At 38.3% G+C, this 26,560-nt stretch overlaps 1 protein-coding gene across 1 annotated transcript; it reads left to right on the forward strand.

Annotated features, from left to right (window-relative positions):
• Positions 1–26,303, forward strand: PLA2G4F (phospholipase A2 group IVF). The gene is made up of 20 exons (XM_050710704.1): positions 1–111; positions 4,284–4,356; positions 7,029–7,165; positions 8,528–8,656; positions 10,101–10,141; positions 10,713–10,755; positions 11,954–12,020; positions 12,318–12,487; positions 13,331–13,444; positions 13,905–13,942; positions 14,909–15,044; positions 15,776–15,912; positions 17,011–17,242; positions 17,802–17,916; positions 19,130–19,267; positions 21,271–21,378; positions 22,187–22,381; positions 22,689–22,855; positions 23,399–23,585; positions 24,868–26,303. Exons 1-20 carry the CDS (start codon positions 1–3, stop codon positions 25,095–25,097), a joined length of 2,568 nt encoding a protein of 855 aa, XP_050566661.1. The 3' UTR covers positions 25,098–26,303.
• Positions 26,304–26,560: the final 257 nt, after the last annotated feature.

Consider the following 26,560-nt stretch of genomic DNA (forward strand, 5'->3'; position numbering starts at 1 on the left):
ATGTTCTGTGAGGTGCTGCGGGGCCCGGTTCCACACAGAGTGCTGCCTTTTCTGGCAGCTGTGCTTTTCCAAAGAAAGGAGAGAAGAGAGACTGGATTTTATCACTGGCGGGTAAGACCAATTGTGTTGTCTTTGAGACAGCATTCCTTAGCTGATCTGTTTGGTAATGACTTCCTGTTAGTGCACATATGTAAAAACCAGTCCTGCACTTCTGCAGAGATTAACCAAAAAGTTTGTCACTGGATGAAAATTCTGGATAATGAAAATGCTGATGTAGATTCTTTTTTTTTTTTTAAAACTAAATTTGGGTTCTGTGTGAAACAATGCAGAGCAGGTCTCTGTTTCCTTGGGTTCTGGGGAACACAATTCAGCTGATACTTTTTTGGGGGAAACTCCAGCATATCAGGCTTCTCAGTAGTAGAGACAGAATGGTGCTTACATGTTTTCTTGTAAAATATCCTTGACTGCCATTCCCTTCCTTTTTGCTGTCCATCTTATCCCATAGGGCTTTATAGTTTGTCTGCTTTAGAGTATGAGTTACACCACCCATTCATAATGCAGTACAGGCACATTTGATAAGTGGTTACAATGTGTTTGTCCTTCAGCTGCTTTATAATCAGTCCATTGTACAAGGTGGTATGCCCAATAACCTCAATTTTGATTTGTACTTAGCTGTTTGAGGAGGAGCCTTTGTCTGGAAGATCTGATCTGTTACCTGATTACCTGCCTCCCTTACCATAAATCTAGAAGTTAAAATTGAGGTGACCATTAAATATCAGAGGATGGCTTGCTGCCACTTTGGTCTACTGTTTGCTTTGTGATACAAATGATTGTTGCTGACTTGTGTTGTTTTTTTAATGTTGTTCACTACTTAGCAAGTCAGGGTAGGAGAGGCTAATATTAGCCTGCTGTGATTTTCATTAATCAGTAAATCAAAGGATGTGATGCTTTCACTCCAGTGCTCCTTACATAAATCAATACATTAAAAAAATAGACACTACTTAAACAAGCAAGGTTGTGTTGACTGGTAGGGAGAAATTTTGTATTGACTTTTTAATAGCAAGTGGTCAAGGGAAGGGAAGCATATCAGTCTTTGGCTTTGTTGGTGAATTCAGTATGATCTAATCTATTCTAATAAATTTTCCAAAGTTAGCCTGTTTCCCAATTCTGAAAGCAACGTAAGCTTAGAGTGAGCCCAGTGTTTGCCATTGCTGTTGTGATACTGAGCTGTTTGCAGTACTTGTTATCACCTGACTGGTTATAAAACTTGTCTTCCAGAAGACTGCAGTTCAGGGTCTAAGTCTCCTTACCTAACTGTGGGTGAACACTTCAGGACAAAGAGGGAAAATGCAAAGAGTACCTGGGAAAGATAGGAATTTGATTTTGGGTTTAATAGCAAACTTGGCAAGATACCGTGGCTGAAATTAGGAGGAGGGGACTTGTAGGCAGCATTTTTACTTGGGAGCAAGAACAAAATGGGGGGGGGGGGGGACGACATTCTCCCTTGATAAAGTTGATTTTTCTTATTGAGCTACCCCTTTGCCTGGTAGCAGCAAACACAAACTATGGTTTAGCAGCTGCATTTTTATTTACTATTGTGAACATTTCTCTAATTAAACTGTCATGCTTATGGTGAGTCCTCTGCGTCCACTGTGAGATGTGGGGAGGATTCCAGTACTTACATCCCACTGTATAAAGGCAGGTATTCTGGGATATATGAGTGAAGACTACTGGATCCTGTACCTGGGATAACCTGTCTTACAGTCCCTCGCTGCTGCATCACCACCTTCAGTTTAGATGAAAGGTACAGGCAGTTGTTAGCAGGGCTGAGGGTGTGAGAATTGAGTCTTGTACTCTCATTTAAGGATTTCATGTTTTTTGTTTCAGACGGATTCTCCTGAGCTCTGAAAAAGGGGTGGTTCTGAAGAATCATTAAACTGCAAATTAGAAATTTGTTGCTTGCATCTATCATCATGTACATTGGTACATTGTCATGTATGCTGGTGTAGACAGAACCATAGTTATTTGTCATAAATTTCCCACACACATTTCTTGCCTGCCTCTTCCGAGATTTGTTCAGATAGAGCACATCTAATACTCAGGCTTCATTACTCTGTAAGCTCATCTTGTAGTATGCTACAACCTTGGCTAAAATATAATTACAAGAGGCAGAAGGTGAGGTTCTGGCATATTGATAACACAGCCTTGGGAGCACAGGAAGATCTCTCTTGCACTATATGCCCTTAAATTATGATACAGGCATGGGAAATGTATCCTCAGCTATGTAATGACTGGCTTCAAATCAGTGGGTGCTGGAGACCTTTGGAAGGAACTTCTGAACATGTGACTGTGTTGACAGATGGTGTGCAGTAAAAGAGCAATGTGCTTATCTTTATGGTATTCTGTGCTTCCTCTGCCATTAGTGGCTGAATTCAAGGTGATAGCTACATTAGTGAAGATGGCTTTGACAGCAGTGAGAGTATGGTCATGTAGCTTCACTTTTCAACAACCTGAAGAGTTGCAGCACCTTCAGGAGGTTGATGAGAATAAACTATGCAATCTTGAATTTCTTTCTGTAGTCCATTCCACAGCTTGAGGAGGTAGAAAGAAGGGCAGGCTTTGCCTGAGAAACTATGCTGTGACTGAAAAAAAAATACAGGTGATTAGGAAATTTTTAAAAACAAAGAAAAAGCATCTGAAGAGCAGAGCTCAGGATGAAATCAGAAGTGAAGGCATGTCTTGCTACCAGAAACAAATGGGGGAAGGAACATCTTGAACGTGTTGATGCTGCAAATAAAAATTCTTTAGTAATAGCATAATTGGAGTTTATTTGCTCAAATTTTATTTGGCAGTTGAGTATGAGGTATCTTAGGCTATGCATGTAACTTTTAGCTTTGGTGCTCACGGTGGATGGCACTCAGTACAAAGATGTTCAGTGTACTAGTTATGTCCTGGTTTTTAGTCTGTTATTCAAACCCTGTTTTTTAAAAGCTACCAAATATCAAAAGCTACCTATTAAGGTGATAAGAAATGAGGAAAACTCCACAAGTATGTGACTGCACAGTACAATTCCATGTATTAGATAGGGAGTATTCAAGAACAGTTTGACAGTCAAGGGTTCATTGTTTATTCTTATTTTTTTGAGATCCTAATTAGTGATACGAAGGGCCAGCATTTTGATATAACATTTGGCACTCTACAGCACTTTGTTGCAAGCAAAGATCCTGTTGAATTCAGTTGTCAATGAATGCCTAGCATATCTGAAATTAAACTGTGGTCTCAAGTCCACCATGTAGAAAATGATGAATATACAGCTAATGACCAGTTGTGGAAAGCATTTTGAAGTGGGATTTAATAGAAAGGTTTGTAGCTGGCCATTATTTTGTCCTGGTTTGTCTTATAACTAAGGAATAGGAGGCAGAATTCAATTCTGTTCAGAAGCCTTACACAATTGCCTTTGTCCAGTCTGCACCAAATCCTTTGAAACTATTTTCTGTTGTCGTCCCCTGCCACTCACCCTTGTCTCCTTCATGATTGTCTAGGATTTAGGTTTATATTCTCCCTCATACCTGGGCAGTTAGGTACTACCTTCCAAAAATAGCCTTGCAGAAGTTTTCAAGAACAAGAATTGCTTTTTGATCTATACTGGTAAAGTAGCATGCACTTTTTAGAGTACTGATATGAATAACAGTCCAGAATGAACAGGAATTTCAGGTTTTTCTTTTGTTGCTTAAATTGCCATGAAGTATGTTTCTATAAGAAAGTGTATTTTTTTTTCCCTCATTGTAAACAGTATGTAATTTCTACATCTTCAGACATTAGGCTAATTAATTCAACTATTAAGGTTCTTGCCACATCTGCTATTACTCAACCATGCATATGCCCTTAGCAAGTGCTCTGAAGAAACTAGCAAGTCATAATTGAAATTATTTGAGGAGCTTCAGTTTCTTTTTTTTCCCTTCATCAGGAGTGAGCTAATGAAGCAATTAAAAAATGATCTATAATTACAGGAAACCCTAAATCAGGGACTTACTTTCTGAAGTCTGTGAGGAGTTACCCTAAGAATCATTCATTGCCGTGCTGAAACGGAATTGAGTTTACTTCTAGCCTCCTTTAGACTTCCTCCAGGAAACTAAAAATACCGTTTATATTCCCAAACGGAGTCATTAATAGTTTATTTTGGTCTGGCTGGTCTGGTCCTTCTCTCTGGATTGATACTAGTGTGGTTACAGAACAGGTATTGCAGTTGAGTTGCATGCTGAGCCTTGTTCCTGTTTTTTCAGTGGGAGAAGCACCCTTACTACAACCTAACTGTAAAAGTCCTCCGAGCCAGAAACATCAAGGGTACAGATCTGTGTAAGTATTTAGTAAACGTATTATGAAAACAGATACTTTATTCAGAGGTCATCTGTAACAATACAACCTGTGTTATGTGAACTTCTTACCTACATGTAGTGTATTGCTTTTATGTTTGTACAATGGTCTTGTAAGGCATTATGTATATATACATTTTGAAGGTGTCATGTGTAGCCAAGCTACAGATTAACCCTACTACTTTGCAGAACAAGATAAGGCGAGTCCTAGTACCATTTTACTTCCTTGCTCCTTTTCTTGATGACCTACTGTGGCCTGTTTGATAGTCCTCTGTCTGAATTCAGCACTCAGGTTATGGGAGGGTTCACCCTTGCAGTTGCTGAACAGTCTTCCTGTACCTGGAAGTATAAATTTTCACTTAAATTCTAGCTTCCAGGTGTTTTTCTCAGTTAGTTACAGTATCATTTTCTTTCATATTTCTGCTTATTTTGTTTACATTGTTGAAATTTTTTAAGGGGTAGGTGATTGACTGATTCCAAGACAAGTTTTTTTTTTTGTTTTTTAACCTATTTCTGTTTTTGATAGCAGGGTGTATATTCCCTTTCTCTTACGCATCTGTGTTGAGTGAAGCTCTCACGGCTGTTTCGGGGTATTTGGATCTTTGAAGGAATTGAGTCCTGAATAATTTTTAGAGTTAATACAGTAAGGTGGTCTGCTTGACTTAAGTTTATTTGTGACATCCACCATCAGACCACTGTAATGTTAAATGATTGTACAGGGAATGGGAAAACTGCTGAAACGTTGAGGGCTTGAACATGTGTATTGTGACAAGAGAGTTATGGCCTTTCTGTTCAACTCTAGTTCCACACTTGCATTATTAAAGAGGCCTTAACTGGAAGAAGGAAGGACACTTAAGACAGAATCAGTTATTTTCAGGGAATGGAAATAGAGAAGATTGATCTCCTGTCCAAACAAGATGGGTTTATAGCAGTGGAGGATATTGTCTACTTTGACTTCAGTAAGGCTTTTGACACTGCACTGCGTCCTGTAAGATCCTCATAGAAAAGCTGATGACGTACAGGCTGGATGAGCATTGAAGTGGATACAAAACTGGCTGAATGGCACAACTCAGAGGACGGTGATCAGTGATTCTTACACCAGTAGGTAGTGGTGTACTGCAGGGTGTACATACTGTGTCCACTACTTTTCAGCATCTTCATTAATGATCTGGATGATGGGGCAATGTTCCCTCAGCAAGTTTGCTGATGACAGAAAACTGGGAGGAGTGGCTGATGATGCCAGGGGGTCACGCTACTGTTCAAAGACCTTGACAGACTGGAAAAGTGGGCTGATAGGAACCTCATGCAAATCAGCAAGCTGAAGTGACAAATCCTGCACCTGCAGAGGATCAGCCCCAGTCACCTGTATGTACTGGGGGCAGATTGGCTGGAAAGCAGCTTGGCAGTAAAGCACATGTAGGGTCCTGGTGGGTACCAAGCTGAACAGGAGTCAGTAGTGTACCCTTGCTGCTCAGAAGGCTCTTGGTATCCTGGGCTGCATTAAGAGGAGTGGTGCCAACAGGTCAAGGGACATGATCCTTTCACTGTATTCATCACTGGTGGGGCCACTCCTGGAGTGCTGTGTCCAGTGCTGGTCTGTCTGCTGTGAGAGAGATGGAACTACTGAATAAAGTCTAGTGAAGGGCCACTAAGACTAGTAATGTATTGGAGCATCTCTCCTGTGAGCGAAGGCTGAGAGAGCTGGGACTACTTAACCTAGAGAAGAGAAGGTTTGCAAATTTTGTTGTGTACAAATATCTGAAAGTAGAGTGTTAAGAAAATGGAGCAAGGCTCTTTTCAGTGGTGCTCAGTGACAAGACGAGGCAATGAGCACAAACAAGCACAATGTTCCATCTGAACATAACAAGAATTTTATTTATTTTTACTGAAGGTGAGTGAAGACTGGCACAGGTTGCCTGGAGAGTCTTTGAAGTCACCATCCTTGGGGATATTAAAAACTTGACTGGAGTCTGTCCTAGGCAACCTTCTCTAGATGACCCTGCTTGAGCAGGGGGATAGATAAGATGACCTCAAGAGGTTCTTTCCAACTTCAACATTCTGTAATTCTGTGAAAGGATGTATTATGTGAGAGAGGCTAGACCAACAGTGTGGTCTGGCAGCAGCTGTGTGTAGCTCAGAAAATGAAATAGCAGTAAAGGAGTCTAGTTAGTTAGTTCCTTTTCTATTACAGCTGCATTGTTCCCCGATACAGTACCACTACTCAATTCTTGGTGTTGAAAGCAAAACCTTAATGAATTTATATTTCATGGGGTAAGTTCAGGGCAAATTAATGGAAGGAAGTTCACAATAGTTCATGTTGAATTAACAGGACTGTGACAGCAAGGAAATGATCTTACCTTGGCCTTGGTATCAGCAGTCCTGTTCTGAAATATCTTCCTCATTTTGAATAGTAGCCCTTTTCATGAAGGGTTTTATGGTTTGGATGAACCAGAAAGAAGAAACATTGACACCTAATGTTCAATTTGCTGCTGTTTCAAGATGTGTACTTCATTAAATACATTTGCTCTACAGATTTGCTCTTAATTTTGCACATTATTTTTTATGATGCAATGCAATTTAGTAAGTGAGGAGCTCATGGGAAAGAATGTGTTTGGTTAAAGTAGTTGTGATATGTTTCTGCACTCTCTGCTTTAGTGTCAAAAGCAGACTGCTATGTGGAACTGAAATTGCCCACTGCATCTCCTATGGTCTACCGAACTCAGGTTGTTGACAACTCTGATAACCCAGAGTGGAATGAAACCTTCCAGTATCGAATCCATAGTGCTGTCAAGGTAAGGAACGCCCTTTGTGGAGCTGGTTGGACTGTCTGCATTTGTGTGTTGGCTTGCTTTTGACACTTCATTCAAAACCAAGGGACCTTTATCCTCAAAAGCACTGGCATGTGTAAGGTGGTGGTCTTCTTCAGTGGTACCAAAAGCTGTAACACGTCTAGTGATAACCACAGCTCTTTGTAACTGCACCATTTTTTGCAAATTACAGCTAGAATTTACTGTAAATGTCCTTGTGATGCAACTCAAGAAAGGGAAGTTAGGCACTATCAGATAAATGAAATTTTTGATAATGCACGTTACTGTTTGATGGTTGCTTCTACTTCCACGTTGTAGCTGTTGCTTTCTTCTTGCTCTGCTTGTCTTACACTGCATATCGTCTAGGATTCCAAGCATCTAAGGGAAGGTAATGGGAACTAAATTACAAATCACTCTCGCTTAGCCAGGTGTCTTATCTGTCCCTTCAGCCATGTCTAGCCATTAGTTCCAATGATCAAAAAAAGCTAAATTCAAACTCTTAATAGAAACAGTATGTTAGGTCCTCTTAGCAGGACCTAATGAAACATTAAACATTTTTTTTAGGCTATCAGCATTCATTCTCAAAGTAATCTCATGGCAGAGGGAAGGAAAAAGTATTTTTAAAAGATTATTTTTAGCATTGAACCATTGCTTTGAATAACATCCTAGGCTTTGGAATAAGGTTTATTAACAAGAAATTATCCCTCTCACCTGGAGTGCCTTACTGTAGTGGTTGGTGATGAAGGTAGAATGCTAATGGACTTAGAGAAATTGTAAGAAAATTGCAAACTAAACTTTTGAGTGTGTGCGCTTTTTCTTCCCCTGCAGGCTCATGAAGCCGCAGTCTGGTTGCTGCTGTGAGGCTAAACCAGCTAAGTTCAGCCTTGTTTCGCTGAAAACTATTTTTTTCAAGGCTGTTTTTTGTTGTTGCCATATGTAGTTTGTTGCTTCTGTTTCGGTTAGTTTCTGCTGAACTTAACTGTTCTGAGACAGTGCTGAGCAAGAAGTGATAGGTCCCTGCAATATCCTGGACTGAGTCATGCTGAAAGAGTGGATATCGCTGTTCGTTCTTCAGGCAAATCTGTGGCAACCTGGTGGAGAGAACCCCCCACACGTTCTGCTGTGACCTCTCTCTAGCTGGGAAGCTGAGAAAAAGCTTTAGCTAAACACTGTCAAATAGAAGCTTTGTGCTTAACTATGTGTAAGTCCTGCTGAATATAGTGAATTCCCTTCAGGGATGGGAAAGGGCAGAGGTACTGATTAATGCAAAAAATGACTGTTGTTTACAGCTATTGAGGTTCATGAAAGTGCTTCTGTCTCCACTTGAGCCTGTTTGTTTGATTTTAGAACATTCTGGAATTGACACTCTATGACAAGGATGTCCTAGTCAGTGATGAGCTCACTTCCATCGTCTTCGATGTAGGAGGCATGAAGCCAGGTCAGCCCCTGCTGCGCACTTTCAAGTTGAACCCCGAGGTTAGTCCACAGCTCCTTCCCCAGAGCTCTGAATAGCTGCAGCTCATGTTACAGAAATCAAGCAGTACATGCTTGTTCCATGCATCTGACTGTTGTAGAGGCCACAAGGGAAAAATGTAGCAACAGATAGCAGTGTATATGGGCTTACTGTTAACTGAGATGTTTCTAAAATAACAAGTGATTTTTTTTTTTTGTGTGTTCCACAGTCTTTGGGATGTCCAGCTAAAAACTTTGGGGTGACTCCTGTCTTTCAGAAGATGTTGAAATCTTTTGGAAGGGATTTTTTTTTTTTTTTTTAACAGGCAAGAGAGGTGTAAACTGGGCTTAAAATGAAAGGCATTTGTGGTCAGCTGTTTTGTGGATTGCAGACTATCTTATTTATTTGATCATCATCAGTTTGCAATGAAGAAATTTACTGCTGCAAAGGCTACCTCTGTATTTAATAAGTCAAAAGCTTAAGAACAGCTTATTTTTTGCTGAGCTATGTTCAGTTACATTTAACTTATGCTTCATGAGAGTGACATTGGTGCCTATGAGCTGCTGTCAGTCCCTATGCACCGATTTATGGCCTTGCAACAAGACAGCTTATTTTACATAACTAAAGTCATGTCACCAATCTGATCTCTTTTGTAATTGCCTCAAACACAATAGGCCTGGAGTACAGGTGAGCTAATGATGTGTTTTCTTGAGAAATCTGGCTTCAGTGCTGATGGTATGGTCAGAAGCAGATGAACTGGTATGCAGTTAGCAGGGAGGTTTTGGTCAGTGTCACAGGCCCTCTAAATGATTTGTGATCACAGAAGGAGGCTTAGTAACACCCTTGTTCCCACAACATTATCCTATCTGCTGAATGCTTAAAAAGTAGTCTTGATCAGTAACTAGGGAACTGGAAGCTGTAACTTCAGTGAAAGAGAATCACCGAAGTTGACTTCTACTTAGTTATTTTAAAAGCTGCACTGGGTCAATCATTTATTGTATGCTATGACAGGGGGAAAGATGGCTGGGTCGAAGTCTATACATGACAAAATAAAGGCAGCAATGAGCTAGGAGTGTAGTCTGTTGACATAATAAATGGGAAGAAACACCAAGTCTCCTGTAGAAGCTGTTTTCAGAGGCAGCACTGCAGTGGTGCTTGAGCTGGAAGAGTGTTTTTGAAAAGCAGGATAATGGATTGGAGAGCCAAGCCTCACTTGTGTGCACTTGTCTCATTAAACATAGGTATGTCTGGTCACGTAGAAAATGCCTGGGAGGACAGGAATGTTTAAAGAACAGCAACAAAAAAGGCTGCATTTTAAGCATTCTAAAACTTGGCTTGAGTTTTTGTAAAAGCAACAGAAGTAGTTACTATCATTTTTAACAGAAGAAAAACTTAATCTCATGGAAAAGATTGTCATAATCATACTCACATTCAAGGGTCACCTGTGTCCAACTTTTATTTTTAAAGGATAATGAAGAGCTGGATGTAGAGTTCTGCTTGGAGAAATGGTGAGTTTTACCTGAAGAGCTAAATGAACTTGTGCTCTAGAGAGATGTATTGCTTTTTTTCTGAGCAGTGACAGTCTTGTCCATGAGAAGGCTAATGCGTTATGCTTTTCTGTGGTGCATAAGTTGGTCACCAATGGCTGATTGCAAGTGTCCTTAAATTGCCAACCACCAAAATTTGGGGGTACCAAAGAGGAAATAAAAGTTTGATTTTTATGGGAATGGCAACACTGCAAAGGAAGTTACTTCAACATATTTTGCATAAGCTAAATTAGTTAAGAGTGGAAAGCTTTACACACTTAAAGTATACAGGTTATCTGTATGACAGTCTATCTAATCTCAGCTTTTCTTTAGGTTATCAAAATAATGACATTTATAGTGGAAGAGGAATTTTTCATTCAGTCATTTTTTTTCTGTTATTCTGCCAAGGGAAATAGTGTCAGTCTAGTTTGCATAATATGTTGCAATGAGGACCTTACTCTCCTGCCTCTTATCCAGAGAGTTAGTTTGTAAAGTAGGATGACACAAAAATTAAAACTAAAACTCATTTGCATTAAACCTCTTCGTTTCACAGCTCAGATACCCCTACAGAGGTATTGACCAATGGAGTGCTTGTGGTGAGTACACTGAACTCAGTTATGGGTATTGGGATTTACTCCTGAACATAGGTGTTTAATAGTTAGAGGTCAAGAATTGTTTAAGATTCAACTCCTGGATCCAAATAACTCATATTCTCTCCAGCATTTGCCTCTGCTTTTGAACTTGCTGTTTTAAAAAATTTCCTCAGGTTTTTGAAACTTGATACCAACTCCGGGGAAGGGTGATTTTTTTTCCAGTATACCTGTTTAAAATATGTAAACAAAAAACTCTTAGGAAGGCTGGTGAGTCTTGAGGACCGTCCTGAGTTTTCTAGCCTAGATGCTGATTGGGTGTAGTCTTCCTCCTTATCTTAACATCTATTATTTCTAGGATTTTCTCATTGCCATTATTAAGTAGATCATAATTCTGGAGGTATTTGTCTATTCTCTTCAGGTGATACGTTAAAAATCTTTTTTTTTTTTTTCCAAAGGAAAGGGGCTGAAATGCCAATTTTTAATAGGGGAAAGAAGGGAGGGAAGGAATTCTCTCATTGTTGAAATGCAGATTAAAACTCTGCATTTCAACAATGAGAGAACTCCTTCCCTCCATTTTTCAGGAAAAAATTGATGGCTTGTAATAGCTCAGTTCTGCAGACTGTTTCACAGTATAGAGCCCCTTGTGTTCATATTTCCCTCAGCAAATCAGTCATGTTCAAGCAGTAGATATGTTTACTATCTATGAGAGCAATTATGGCTAACTAAATTTTGTATCCCCTGTCCTAGAAGGGAAGGTTAAGATGGATTGGTGTGAGACACTGTTTCATGAGGACATGGATAATCCAAGACAAAATGTCATGGTAGAATTTATGAAGCATTTTCTAGGATCTGAACAGATTCTGTATAGGTACTCACATGTCCACTAAAAAAAAAAAAGATAAACATACACAGAAGAAAGAAAGAGGAGGAAAAAAAGTAAACTTGATAATATGAGGTACAGGTTGAAAAAAAATCTGGAATAGAAGTGGGTTTTATTCTGAAACTAGAGCATATAATCCGTTCTTGCTAAAACAATACTTACTCTTTATGGATTATATTGATCATTCAAATAATGGTTTTTTTGTGGTTTTCTTGAAAGATTGTAGCTGTAAGCCCGATCCCTACTATACTAGGTGGATTAAGCTTCAACAAAAAAATGAATTCAAACTTCATAACCAGAACTGTTTTCTTCTTTTCGTAGGTTCATCCTTGTTTGTCTCTGCAAGGCACCGTCAACAAAGAAGAAAAAACGAAGGAGAAACAGCAAGGTACATCTGCCTGCAGAGTCTAAGGAAGACCTACTTCTCAGCATGTTTATTCCCTGGGAGAGAGGGGAGACTCCTTATTGTCTACCAAGTGTATTCTTATTTGTTGACTACAAAATAGACTGTTAGTTAATTTAGTATTAAAAATAAAAGCAAAATAATATTGGGTCACTTCCATTGGATGCCCCATGAGAGAGACTTGGGAGTCTTGTGTTTTCATATTCTCAGCTACATTTGACAAAAGTATTTGATTTTCAGCAAATGGATTCTGCAGTCTAAACTTCTTATTCTAATATACAGGTAGCTGCGAGGTCAAGCTATCTGTTCCAGGGGCGTATCAGAAGCAGCTGCGTATTCCTTGGAGACCAGATAATGAGAAGGATTATGGAACCTCCTTTGTTTTTCACATGGACAAAGAAATGCATCCAGAACTGCAAGTGGAGTTGGAGCAAACCATATCTGTCCTACAGGTAAGTAGCTGTCCTGGCTGCTACAAAGGTTATAAACACTTTTGAATAAATCCACCCTGAAAACAGTGTCTGGCCTATAAAAAGCCTTTAAACATAAACTGAACGGCCTTAATTTGATCATAAGAAGGGAGCCAATGTCTTCAGATGTCCAGGGATATCAGTTTTGGATATATTGTTCAGGTATGCATGGATCTCAAAAGCTTGCACTGAAAGCAAGTTTCGTGTTGGTACTTGTGGTGCTGAAAGGGTCATCCATTATTAAGGTTAATTATCACTTCCAGATATACCTTTCAGATATAAAAATCAGAGTTAAGTCTCTAATGTTGTACCAGGTCAAATCAGAATTTTCTAGGCTAGAATTCTGTCTTCAACTGATGTATTTCCTGGTTCTGCATTAGGAATCGATGGGCAGGCTTAGGTTGATCTTTATCATCACTTCTTATGGATTCATTTTTCTCTATTTCAAATCCTGCTTTGAAGACTATACAAGTTCCCTTGTGGGTTTTCTGACACGTATCACTACAACTATTTAGGGGAAAATACTATGTTTGGAGATAAAGGTTTTTGTGTGTGGCAGACAGCTATATTAGAAAAATATAATAATAATAATAAAACAAAAACAGCTGTTTCAGTGACAGAAATAATCCCAGCAAAGATCTGTCAAGCAGAGAGCAGGATAGGAGTCCAAGGTCTCAGAAAGCCTTAGACTGCTTTGGAAAAGGGTTAGTTGTAATGATTTCCAGGATTGTTTGCTATTTTATTTTACTATGTTCTTGTTTTTTTTTATGACAGTCATATCATTAACGTTTTTTCTGAAGCACTCAACATTTTATTTTTTATTAGGATGGGATGAACCCTGATATTGAAAAGCATACTACAGTTCTGGGACAGGGGACTGTACCAGTTAATTCCCTTCCTGTTGGACAAAAAGTTGATAGAGTTGTTTCTCTGGGAGAGGTAATGTCAACTATTGCACCTATTTTAACATACTTTGAATACCCCTCACCGGTTTTAGGCATTTGGAAAGTTAAACTGCACGTGATTCTTAGGAGTGCTGTTTTCTTGTAGATCTAGAACGAAATAGCGAGATTACTCAGTGCAGCTTTTCTAAAAATGTTTTCATGGCTGGCAAAGGTGAGAAGCAAAAATATTTGAGGAGGAGAGAAGCAAGAATCTTGCAGAAGAAATAAATGTTTTGTCTGCTCTCTGAGTACATGTTTAGTCACTGTAAATAAATTATTTCAGACTACTAAAAATGTTTGGAATAGATTGAAGAAAAAGGTGTTCCACAGAGGTAGTTTTGTGAATGAGTGCTGTTCTAGTTAGTATCTGGTGACCATGTTGACGTAATAATCTGTAGTTAGTAGTGCCACCTATGCAGTTGCTACCAATTGCAAGATTTGTTCTGTTTTCACAGGGACAAAGTTTGGATATGAGTTTGAAAGCTGAAGAGAGGTGAGTGGGAATCTCAAAGACCTCTAAAATGAGGGAAGGTCTTAACTCTCACAGGGAGCTGAGTGATTATCCCTGCTGCTCTGGGAAACTCTGCTGTCTCAATCAATCTCTTGGGACAGATTCAACAGAAAACCTTGATGATTTGTCTTTTCACATATATGACTATTCTCTTTGAAGACACTATCTCTTGGATTGGTGTCAATCCTGCTGAAATATGAACAACATTTTCTGTTTTCCTAACACTTAAACATATGAAGTGTGGGAAGCTGATGGTGCAAATATTAAGTAGTTGTGATAGATGCAGATAGTTCCCAGAATATGCACGGTGCTGTACTGACAAATAGGGAAGGAAAGCTCGATGTATGAAGAGCTTGAATGGGGGAATGGTGCAAAAAATGAGTGCTAAGGAAATAATAACACACAAAATTGAGAAGTTGTCTTATGAGTTGGCAGGTTAATTGGGTATATAGTCATTAACTGAAGATCCCGCTCCCCTTTCAAAAACTCGTATAGCAAGTTTATTGTTTTCCTGTTATACCCTCCTGACACTTAAGTCCAGAATCTTCTGTTTTAAAATCACTCTCCCCTCATTTTCCATCCATGTCAATGCAGTGTTCTCAATTTTTCCTCTTAAAATTTTCTTTCAACCACTGAGAATCTTTTCTTCCTGTCTGTGAAATTCCTGAAGCTTAACCTGAATGACTGCCTGACACAAATTTTGTATTTAGACATAGAGAGAAAAACTACAGGGAGATGTTTCATTTTTAATTCCAAATGATCTTACTACAAAATAGCTAGTAAATAGACATACACTCCACACAGCAGTCTGAGTGGTAGCAATCTAACAGTTTGATCCAGTGATTCATGTCAGCACCTAGAATGTGTTTACAGAAAATGCTTTTCCCAGGAAATTACAAATCCTGCAGAACTTACTGTTTTTTGTGTATGCTTTGATTTCTATTTCAGCACTTGGGATCTAGATATACGTCTGGGTTTTGACCTCTGTAAAGAGGAGAGAGAATTTGTGGACAAAAGGAAGAAAATAGTTTCTGAGGCGTTGAAGAAGACTCTTAATTTAAAGGAATCCCCTCGGAAAGATGAGGTATTGAGCACACACAGAAATTCATCAATCCTTTGTGCTTGGTTGATAATTAGTTAGGTATTGTAAGATTCTTTGCCTATAACCAACAGAATATGGTTCACATTTAACATGAGAGATCCCTGCAGCATGTCATTTCTGAAGTCTTACATCTTGTATTTCTAAAATTCTGAGGGATGTGTGTGATTTGGAACACGACAATTTGAAATTTCAGAACATATGTACTTTCTTTAACTGAGCTCCTATATATTGGACTTCGAGCTCTGAATTGTGATGATGGGAGAGACAATTTTAGAATGGTTTAGTTGAAGCTCAGCATAGAGAACCAGCTTCTAAATTGCTGATTTGGAGACAGTTATTTCTAGATATCCTGATACATTCCCTGTGATCTTCAGGTGCTGTTAGGAGAATCACTGCTCCCTTTTTTTTCCCCTTATTCTAATGTGTATGTTGCATGGCATGCAAGTAAATGTCTGTTAATATACATAACAGTTTCAGTAAGTAACTGTCACTAAGATAACTGCTGTTTTTGTAGTAAGCCATGTATTTCAACTACAAAACAGGGAAAAGAGTGCTGATGGAAATAAAACCTAAAATTAATTGAAGTGTAAATGGAACGGTTGTTTCATTTCCTATCTAAGAATGAGACTTGAACAGGATTGCTTCTGTGTGACTGTTGATTTACTGGCAATTCAAAAGTCTATGATTGTCACTCCTGAGTTTGCTGGCTGCAGGTTCCAGTTGTAGCAGTACTGGGGTCTGGAGGTGGGATGAGAGCACTGACTTCATTCTACGGCAGCCTAGCTGGGCTTCAGCGGCTGGGCCTTCTGGATGCTGCACTGTATCTGAGTGGGATTTCTGGCTCTACTTGGTAAGTTGTGTGCAGTGTTGACTCCAGAAACTTATAGCTGAGTATGTCAGTATTGATGCAAAAAATAAGGCCAGAACTGTATTTTTGTCATCTGTAGACAGACAATGAAGTTAAATATTTCATCAGATCTCACCTGAGAGTTCTGATGGGGATCCTAAAGAGTCAAAGATTCATTATCACTTGTAAACCATACAGCTATTGGCTAAATTTATAAATCTGCTGCTTTAGCAAGCATGGCAACTAGTAGTAGAACTTATTACATGAATAAAGCTGCTGTGTATTCCCTCAGAACCCTGACTTCAAAAACTTTCCCCATGGGCTTACTGTTGCCAAGAAGATAACCAAGGTGGTGCAACACTGGAAACATGTTTATGCAGAGCACTAAGTCACTACCTTCTGAAATGGCATATGCAGCTGAGTGGGGGAATAGCACTGGATTTGGTAGTCTGGAGCAATGTGCTGAAGTGTCAGACATGGCTAGAATGTTTCAGTAGCTCAGTTTTTGGAGTGTGTGTTGAAATCCATCCTTCCTATAAGTACACATTGTTTTCGTGAAATAATTTAACTGAGTTTTGAGTCTTGACAATATAACCCACCCTTCCATAGCTTTGTGCATAAACTTCTATTTGTATAGCATTCTTAACTAACCTTTTGATTCAAAGTCAGACTTTCAAATAAATATAGTCATCTTTGAACCAAGCGTCCAAACTAATGTCTCATTTTAACCAGACCTGTGTTCTGATGAAGGCGATGGCCTTTATTACTGTGCAATAGTGCACCCTTGCTGTCTGCTAGTCTCTCAGAGTCATTATGGCCTGAAGTTAACTCATATTTATAAGTTAGCATGTGAGCTAATATCTTTCACGGACATTATAAAAATCATATAAGTTAGGAATCAGGGTGAAGCTGTCATACAGGTCTCAGGGTTCTCTGCATGTTTTAGAGCACAGAGATCCATTATTACTGGCTCTTTACAATGTCTTATTTTTAGCTAGACTTCTCAAGCCATGAAGTAAATATTACTCACAGAAATAATAATATCTATCTATAATTCATTGTTAACATAAAGGCCGCTTTTACTGATGACGTTAATGTAATCATTTTCAGGTGTTTATCGACATTGTATCAAGACCCTCACTGGTCACAGAAAGATCTTCAAGATGCAATCAGCAGAGCTCAGGGTACTGTGTCCAGCAGCAAAGGAGGGGCATTTTCCCCAGAACGACTGAAATACTATTTCCAGGAGTTGAATTCAATGGAAAGTAGTGGACGGAAAGTTTCCTTCACAGATTTGTGGGGCCTTATTGTAGAGTATTTCCTACAACAGAAGGTAAAAGAGTTCATGTTTCTGTTCCAGTTGGGACCTCAGCACACCCATATGTTGAATGTCAAGAAATTAATTAGTCTCTGCCTTCATAGGCTGTTTGGGAATAGGCAGTGTTGTGGAATAAACATAGAGGGTTTTTGTTTCTTTCTGCCTCAGATATCCCAGCACTCCTCTTTACTAAAGAATTTTGAAATTTTATATATTAGTGCTATAGAAAAACTGAGTGTTTATTTGGAATAACTTGTTAAATAAATAGCTTTTGTATTGGGCAGGTTAAGCCCAAAAAATGTTGATATTGGTTTTGCAAAACTGTATTACTGTGCAATATTTGTTACGCTAATTGAAATCAGAGGGGTAAGTAGCTTGTTAATAACACCTGATATTCTAAGTATGCAACTGCAGAAATATCCCGACAAAACTTAACTATATGCATGGACTGAGGGAGGAAAGGGACTTTGAATTAGTAATATTGTTAGTCAGATGGTAAGAAACAGCTTCAAATTATTGAAGTATGGGGACAGAATTTATCTTAGTATGTTTCTCCTTCTTTGTTTATAACCAGGAAGATCCATCAAAGCTGTCTGATCAGCAAGAAGCAGTGAAATGGGCCCAGAACCCTTATCCTATCTATGCAGCTGTCAATGTGAGACCCAATATTAGTAGTGGTGACTTTGCAGGTATGAACATGGCAGGTTTCTTTTGGTTTGCTATAGTCTAAATTCCTTTCACCTACACATTTCCAATTGTCTTTTGTTGAAGCTCACTACTTAGGTAATGAACAGCTGACAACAGATAACTGGGCTTAAGAGGCAATAGGGTAATGAATAACAGTGTGTTGTGATCCCAATTACAAATGTTTTCATTATGGCTATGAAGGAAGAGCATTAGCTCAGCTGGCCACTCTGCATGTTTTACAAGAAAATGTCTGAAATATTCAGGAGCTGAGAGGGAAGATTGTTGTAATATGTAAGTCTTTGTCTGCATTGGAGAACCGAAGTACTTGGTAATCAAGAGACCTACTTCAAATAGCTGGGATTTTTCTTTTATAATCTGATATCTGATTTATGGAAGATTCAGGTAAAATGATGGATTGGAAAACTTGCAGCATATGTCATGAAAATAGTGGTATTTAACAGCCTGGGTTCTTGTTGGTTGTACAGTTGCAGAACAAAAAGGCCAGTCCTATTCCATGTCACTTACAATTTTAAATACGAGGCAACAAGCAATCACAGAGTGAGACAGGAACACAAACTGTTGTGTCCATCTGCATACCACTATTATTTTTTTCCTTTTTGTTGCTCTTCTTTTGTTCAGGAAGAGTGTGTGTGGGTGTATGTAAGGAAGATGAATTTTATAGCAGAACGTGAAGGACAATGAATTTAATTTGCAAATATTTGTGGGAAGCTTTCAAGCATGAAGGGACATTTCAATAAGTAGACAATGAATTCTAACACAGTGTGTCAACTGAAATGTGAAGTCAGTACTGTAATATTTGCTGATAGTAAACAGCATGAGGAAAATCTGGGAAAATTGAAGTAGCTTCCCTTTGACATGATGAAAAAAGTTTAAAGTAGAGGTGAAATGGGCAGGATGTTTCTGCAGTAACAGTCAAATTGGAGCAAAAAAAGTTTTTTTTTTCTCCAAAAAGCCAGGAAGAAAAGAGATTGGATTGAGTCAGTGAAAGCCTGTACAGCAGTTGATAGTAGTGTATGTAAGATGGAGGCTCCATGAGAAGAATGGCAGGGAAGTCCACAGTAATAGTGAAAGAAGTGGAAGAGATTTAGTGAAAAGACCTGTCCCACTTGTGTAAACAGAAATCAAATGAGTATTTTTTACCTACGCTTACTTTGAGGTGAGTAAATCCTCACTAATTGGCTGTCTTGTTCTTAGAATGGTGTGAGTTTACTCCCTATGAAGTTGGGTTTCGCAAATATGGAGCTTTTGTCCGAACAGAGGACTTCGACAGTGAATTCTTCATGGGAAGGCTCATCCGGAAACGTCCAGAGCCTAGAATTTGTTTTCTACAAGGTATGAGCATACAGTAATAAACAGAAGGGGGAGATGGAAAGCCACATTGCTTTTAGGACTTATCAACTTAAACCTATGCTTTTTTGTCCCTTTCTAAAGAGTTTGAAGAGGGTAAAAATGTCAAATCTTTCTCCAAAGGTTTAGGTGCAGTTTTATAGTATTATAGTCTGATACTCGTTAGTCTGCAGACTCTTTTTAAATACTAGCTCCTAGTGTTGTTACAAAAGCCCAGTGAATGTGTCTATATTAATTCAGAAAATGAGGGTTTATATTTTTGATATTACTGTTCACAAAAAATTTAACGTTCAGCCCAGCTGTGTAGCATCACATTGCTTTTAGATATAGTCATACTTGTAGGAGCTGATGTTGTCTGTTATAGCATGCTGCTTCATTCCATTAGCATCTTTTCTTCCTTATTTCTGAAGGGTTGTTTTTTTAATAGTGTTATTTGCTTGCCAGAAAATCATTTACCTTCTGTCAGCTTTATCTTCTGTGTTAGTAAAAAGTCTCTTAAGATCCCTCAGATATAATACTTTTCAGAACCTGAACAGAGAAAGAAGTATTTGGAGTGTCAGTTTAATGTTCAGTGTTTAACTGAGAGCAGACAGGTTGCTGAACAGGATGTGTATTTTAACTAGAGAACCTTTCCCTCAATTAAAATGAAATTCTTGTAGGAATAAATTACTGTACATCAAACTTACTGTACAATTACTGTAGATCAAAATCCAGGGAAGGTCAGGGAACACTAATGCTTCCTCAAAATTAAAGTGAATTATCCTGTGCTTCAAAATATTTTGCTTGGGATAGTGTTGTTCTTTTCCAAGGTTTATTGGTACTTACTGCCTTGTTTATTGGTACTTGCAAGTGCTGTGGTTGTGGTATTAGACATTTGTCTCTCTACCTTCCTAAAACTAGTGCTTTGGTGTGCCTGAGTAACAAATTCAGCCATGATGTACCCCTCATGAGTTTAGTGCATCAAGGAGGTGAGGCAAAATTGGGTTAGGTGCTAGAGATGATGCTGTTAGTGAGTGTGGTTCTCTAGGTCTCAGTTTTAGGTGGTTTCTTCAATTTGCCTTAGTTGTTTATATCTGCTTATATCTTATGTTATTTATGTTTATTTTATATCGTATGTTTAAATCTTAATTGTTTATATCATATGATCATAGAGAGTCCTAATGGCCTTTGCACTTAAGAGCTGCATCCTATTTGAAGCATTATCCTTGAAGGTGTATGCAGGCAGTGACAATCTACATACAAAGATGCTGTTTTATTAGAAACAGAGTCAGGAATGTGAAGACTTGTAAATTGTTTATATCATATTTTTGTCAGAGTAAAAGAACTAAAGCTAATGTACTGGAAGTATTTTCTTTCCATGATTTGGAACACAATGGTAGTTATTTAAAGCTGGAATTCTTTAGTTGGGTCAGAAGATCTTTAGGCCCTGCAAGAGCTCTTAAAGGTTTCTTAATAATAGAATCGTAGAACAGCTTGGGTTGGAAGGGACCTTAAAGATCATCTAGTTCCAACTCCTCTGCAACTGTGCTTGCTGCGCAGCCGCTGCTTCAGACAAGTATTTCCATGTAGCTGAAATATAGAACTTCTTTCCCAATCACTATTGCTTGGAGTCTGCTCTGGATACCTTGCTAATCTTCTGTCTCAGTAGGTTTGTCTGCAAAGCTAGGCACTAAGTCTTTTCTAATTCCTTATATTTCTCTACCCAGTCCACTCTCGATCATACCTGCCAAAAACTACTGCTTTAGGTCTTCCCATTCTCTTTCCATCTTTCTTTTTCTCATAGAAGAGCTTCCCTCTCATAGAAGTTTCTTCATTAGATTATTGCATTAGAATTTGTCATGATTCACTCAAAGGTTTAAACTCAAACAACAAATATTAGAATAGTAGGAGTCGAGTGGCAATCTTCTCCATGATGGTGAGTCATAGGCCTTTTGGTTATACCAGAAAAAGCCTTTCAAGTATTAAATTATTCCTTACTTCTACTGCAGGAATGTGGGGTAGTGCCTTTGCTGCAAGCTTGGATGATATCTGCTTGAAAGTAGTTGGAACAGGATTGAGCTTTCTAGAGCCTTTCAAAGATGTTATCAAAGTTATAGGTAAGAACATTTAAAAATTTAAACAATGTAGTGTGTGTAGTTTTCAAAGCTAGCATAAGGGGTGGGTTTGGACAGATTGCTCTTGTGCTGTATGTATGCTCTATTGCATACATATCACTATTGCATACGTAGTGAATAGAGTATAATTTTCTTTCTTTTTTTTTTTTTTTATCTGACCTTGACTATAATTTTGGCTAGTTCTGGGAGCTATCTTAAACACCTCTTTCAGTTCAGGGGTCCTTATCACAAGAAGAGAAGGGCAGAAACCTAACAGCTATGCAGGAGGTGAAGAATAAGTTTTCAGTTCCCTTCTTGGCCTAATTTTTTTTAAATGTTGGATAATCTGGCTGAATGTCTGTATTCTCCATTTGTATGGTGCCTCTCTAGTAGTGAAAAGGTAGTGTATTAAAAGCTGAGAGTTGCTTAGGTGCATGTTTATAACCTCACAGGGAATAGAGGCAGAAGAGATTTTTTTCCTCTCTGCAGACCTATTTTTCACACTGTTGCTGCTGTAACTATAAATACTGTTCTTGTCTTAGAAGAGGTTGTCACTTGCTACCAGGGATTTCTTTGTGTGCATTTGAAATGAAAAGGGACAATGATTTGAATAATCCCTTTTGAATAGGGCAGGTAAATATCCAACCATGGAAATGGCAGCTTATTTAAATTTCATTACAATATTTTTTAATTAGAGGACAAAATCAGTGTTCAGACAACCGATTAAACGTTGTAGAAAAAAGTCTGATTGAAATGATGAAGCTGGATGAGCATTGTCTGTTTGTTCTGCACCCTTTTGTGGTTTCTGTAGATGACTGTCGAAGATCTCATTTCCGAGATCCAACACGACTGAAGACTCGCTTGGTTATACCTGGGGGCCCCTTGTTGCAAATTTTCCAGGATTTCTTCAAGTCCCGGGTCACGTGTGGAGAGACTTTCAACTTCATGCAGGGATTGTATCTTCATAAAGATTATGTTAAAGTCAAGAAATTTGTGGTTTGGAAAGGTGAATGAACCTGTATGTATCTGGGATATAGGATAGTGTGTTCATGTTCTGTAATGGGCCATGTCCAGACTGATTTTGTTCCATTGAAGTGAGGGAATTTACCTCTTCTTATGCCATAGCAAAAAGTTGATCCGCTATTTGTCTTCACTCATATGAGGCAAGCTCCGTATTGGATGTTATAGGCCATTCTCAGTTCAATATGTGTGTTGGAATGTCTTTTTTCATATAACCCCAGCATAAACTTTGTTTGTTGCTTGTACCCAGAGGTGTGTAATGAAGCATTATAGTTACTTGGAATGTCTTCCAGGCACTCATCTGGATGCGTTTCCTAACCAGCTGACCCCCATGGAAGAGAGCTTGTATTTAGTGGATGGAGGCTTTTCTATCAACTCTCCCTTTCCATTGGTACTTCAGCCAGAGAGAGATGTGGATGTTATTTTGTCGTTCAATTTTTCCTGGGAAGCTCCGTTTGAGGTGCGAGACATAGCTGAGCATTATTACATGAGGATAAGAGCACAGAATGATATCTACGATGGCAGCAGATCAGATGAGGAGATAGGAAGTGATAACTAATAAGATTTGATTCAAAAGCCTAAGTATGTCATATTACCTAAAATAAGAATATTTGCTTAGCTTGTAAGATCTTTGTTACATAATTATATACTTCTAATGTAAAAGAGGCTATTGGTGACTTTCTTCATGCAAGCAAGTTATGCCCTGTATATACTAGTGTTTATTTTTAAGTGCAGAAAAGTCAAGGTATAGATATAGAGTAATAAAACATAAAAAGGGTTTTAGATGCAAACTGTTGATGTTTAGTAGCAGTTCCTAGTTCTACTCTTCTTTCTTCTGTATCACCAGCCAGAGAAATTGCTTCATCCAATCTGGAAGATGAATTTTTGTTTGTTTGGATTTTTTTTTTCTGATAGAATCTCCCTTCTTTTAAGGATTGTAGTCAGGCAATCTTAGAGGTATGGCTGGTATTCTATCAAAATGACTTTTGTTCTTTGACAACAGGTTTTAGAGTTGGCTCAAAAATACTGTGAGGAGCGGGAGATTCCTTTTCCAAAAATCAAATTGAGTGATGAAGATGAAAAGAAGCCAAAAGAGTGCTACATGTTTGTGGATAACAATAATCCAAAGGCTCCCATTGTGCTCCATTTCCCATTAGTGAATGACACCTTCCGGAAATACAAAGCTCCGGGTAAGGGTTCAATGTTCCTACTTTCACTCTCCTTAGTATTTACCTATAAATTATTAAACTGTTACATTCATTTAAGGCAGGATCAATTTCCACCAGTTTTTTGGAAGGGAGAGTCAGAGAAGAGGCTGGCAAGTAAAAAACAAAACAAAAAACAGGAGCAAAAAGCAAACAATAAAACCACCTAAAGGGCATAAAGAATCAAAATGGGTAATGCTTTTGCTTCTTTCTGATCAGTCTGTCCTGATGTCTAATATTGTTATTCTAATTGCGCTAAATACAGGAAAGCACTATAAATCAGATTAAATAATAAGTTGGTTTATTGGATATGAATGAGCCAATAAGTAGCAAAGTGTTGTGGACCAGTCTGTACACCAGATCATATAACAGTGCTAAGTGTCCTGTGTCTTTGTAGCGTAAAGGTCAAATGATTAAGGAAAACAATCCCTGTTTCAGTTAATGTGATTAATATAGACCATAAGGTCTATCACCGTTTGTCAAGCAAGAGTGCTGGGATGAAGCATAGAGCTATACTTTTAGGTAGAGACAAACAAAATTCCATGCCGTATTTCTCCCTTACTGGGAGAGAGCAGCATCCTGAGAAAAACTTTGGAATACGGAGAGAAGAATATGCAGGACTGACCAGACAAGGGAAACGTAAATTACCCTGCTAATGCTTTCTGTATTAATACTACGACAATTGCCAGGCTCTCACTGCATTACCTCACAAAGATGAGGAGACTGAAATTGGTGGGCCTGACTAGGGTTCAAGACTGTTCTTTCTGTAGTACGAAGAAGCAAAAGTGTTTTTAGCAAATGACTTTAATATTGAGCTTTCAATATTAGTGTTTAGATTTCAGTGTTAGGGTGCTAAAAACCACTAGTTGCCATATTTTAAACAATTATACTAGCCTCTTGAGGTTAGTTGAACTCAGGGTATTAGTATCTTTTAGTATCTAGTTAATAGCACTTCCAGGAAGAATTGAGCTTTATATTACCTATTGGAAGCATGGCTGTTATGGACATGTTAAACAATTTATCATAATGAAAATGTGTTTTAATCCTGTGTTTTGGAGTCTAGTGGAAGTAGAAGAGGTAATAATGCTTTGTCTTCAGTTTCCAAGCACTTTGTGTCCTGAAGGAGCTGAAATGCCTGAGGAAGAGCTCTGGGGAAAGATTTGAGGTTCAACAGAGTTACCTGTGATAGCCTCCTTGCAGAATCCAACTAAAATGAGTCTGCCACTGCTGAGACGTTTTAAGAAATATATATATTTTCTTCCTGCAGGCATTAAACGCAAGTCAGAAGATGAGAAATCCTTTGGTGATTTTGTCATTGAGACAAAAGATTCTCCTTACCGTACACTAAATTTCACCCTTGAGCCATATGATTTCCACAGATTAGTGGAAGTGAATCGCTACAATGTTCTGAACAACAAGGACACTCTCTTCAAAACCCTGAACTTGGCTCTGCAAAGGAGAAAGCGGAAGAATGTAATCAATATATCCAATACATGAGTAGCTTCCATAAGTGAGGATAAAGGCAGGCTGCAGTGTACCAAAACCATGTGGTTCAAGCCTGAAAGCTGAAAACTGATAGCTGGAAACTGTCTTCTTGGGAAGGGAGCAACACATGTGACATTGAAAATCCATTCAAGATATCAGATGGTCGTAGAAAAACCCAAGAGATAGTAACATCAGTGTTGTACTGTTATGTTAAATAGAAAAAAGAGGGTTGTGTGTGAATGTGGAAAAGGAGGAAATTATTTAGCCCGGTATCTCATCTAACGGCAGCTGATGACTAGAGAGAAGTATGCAAAGAGTGCAAGCATCTGGAGATAATCTCACAAACTCCAATGATTTGTGGATAAAGAATCTCTTGTCCAAGATGTTGGTAGTTATGAAGAAACACTGATTTCTTCCATGTCTTTATCTGTCTTGCTTTTTGAACCTCCATGAGGTTTTACCATTTACCTCATCTGGCATAGAATTCAATGGATTGTAACCATGCACTGAGAGAGAAAATGTCCTTTTGCTTTCAACTTGCTACTGGCTGTTGTCCATATATTTATAAGACTGAACAGTTAATAGCAGTTAACCATTTTTGCTATTCATGGCTTTTAAGATATCTGGTATTTCCTTCTTACCTGTCTCAAGAATTAGTAATGGCCTTCAGTGTCCCAAAAGTTCAATGCAGAGTAACTTAGCTTGGTAAACATGTTTTTTTGAGGAAATAGTAGTTCTTTTTTTTTATGTATTTAAGAATTGAAGACACATCATGTGATTGTGCTGCTTCTTCCTGTAGTTTGATCATCACAAGCTGATGAAATTTAAAAATAAATAAATCTACAAGTTTAATCTTTGTCTTTCTGCGTAAGAGGAAAGAAGACTCCTTGGAGGAATCTGAAATAGATTTTTTATTTTAAACCTTGGGCTTGCAATTCAGACAGACCTTTGTTCAAGGAATTAATTTGTGTGTTTGCATGTTATCGGAACATTGATGTTCAAGGTAGGAAGACCTTATAAATGTTAATAAATAACGTCAGATGCTGCTGTGCTGTGATTTGGAATTTACCTCACTTTGCAGAAAGCTCGGAGAAAAGGACTGAATTTTGCGGTTGGAACATACCTAATACAAAAGCCTCTCAAAGAAGTATTGTTTACTTTTGTGGCTTTTATATTGAACTGGATGTACTGATTCTGTATTTGAAAATTGGAGAGAGGAACATTTTCTGAAATGATGTATAGTTGTATGAACAGATAAGGTTCTTGATTTCTTTTTTGAAATGTGTTCCTCTTCTAATAAATCTTAATTCTGTTAAAGTTTTTCACAGGGTTTTCTTATTAACGCTCAATATTATTATTCTAATAGTCCTTATTCTAATAAGAGGGAAGCAAAATGTCAACACTGTACTGTACAGCTTCACTTACTACTTCATTTATAACTGTGGTGGGAATGTAACTTAGCAACTTCATTTCAG

The sequence above is a fragment of the Cygnus atratus genome, chromosome 5, assembly GCF_013377495.2.
Source record: "Cygnus atratus isolate AKBS03 ecotype Queensland, Australia chromosome 5, CAtr_DNAZoo_HiC_assembly, whole genome shotgun sequence".
Taxonomy (NCBI): domain Eukaryota; kingdom Metazoa; phylum Chordata; class Aves; order Anseriformes; family Anatidae; genus Cygnus; species Cygnus atratus.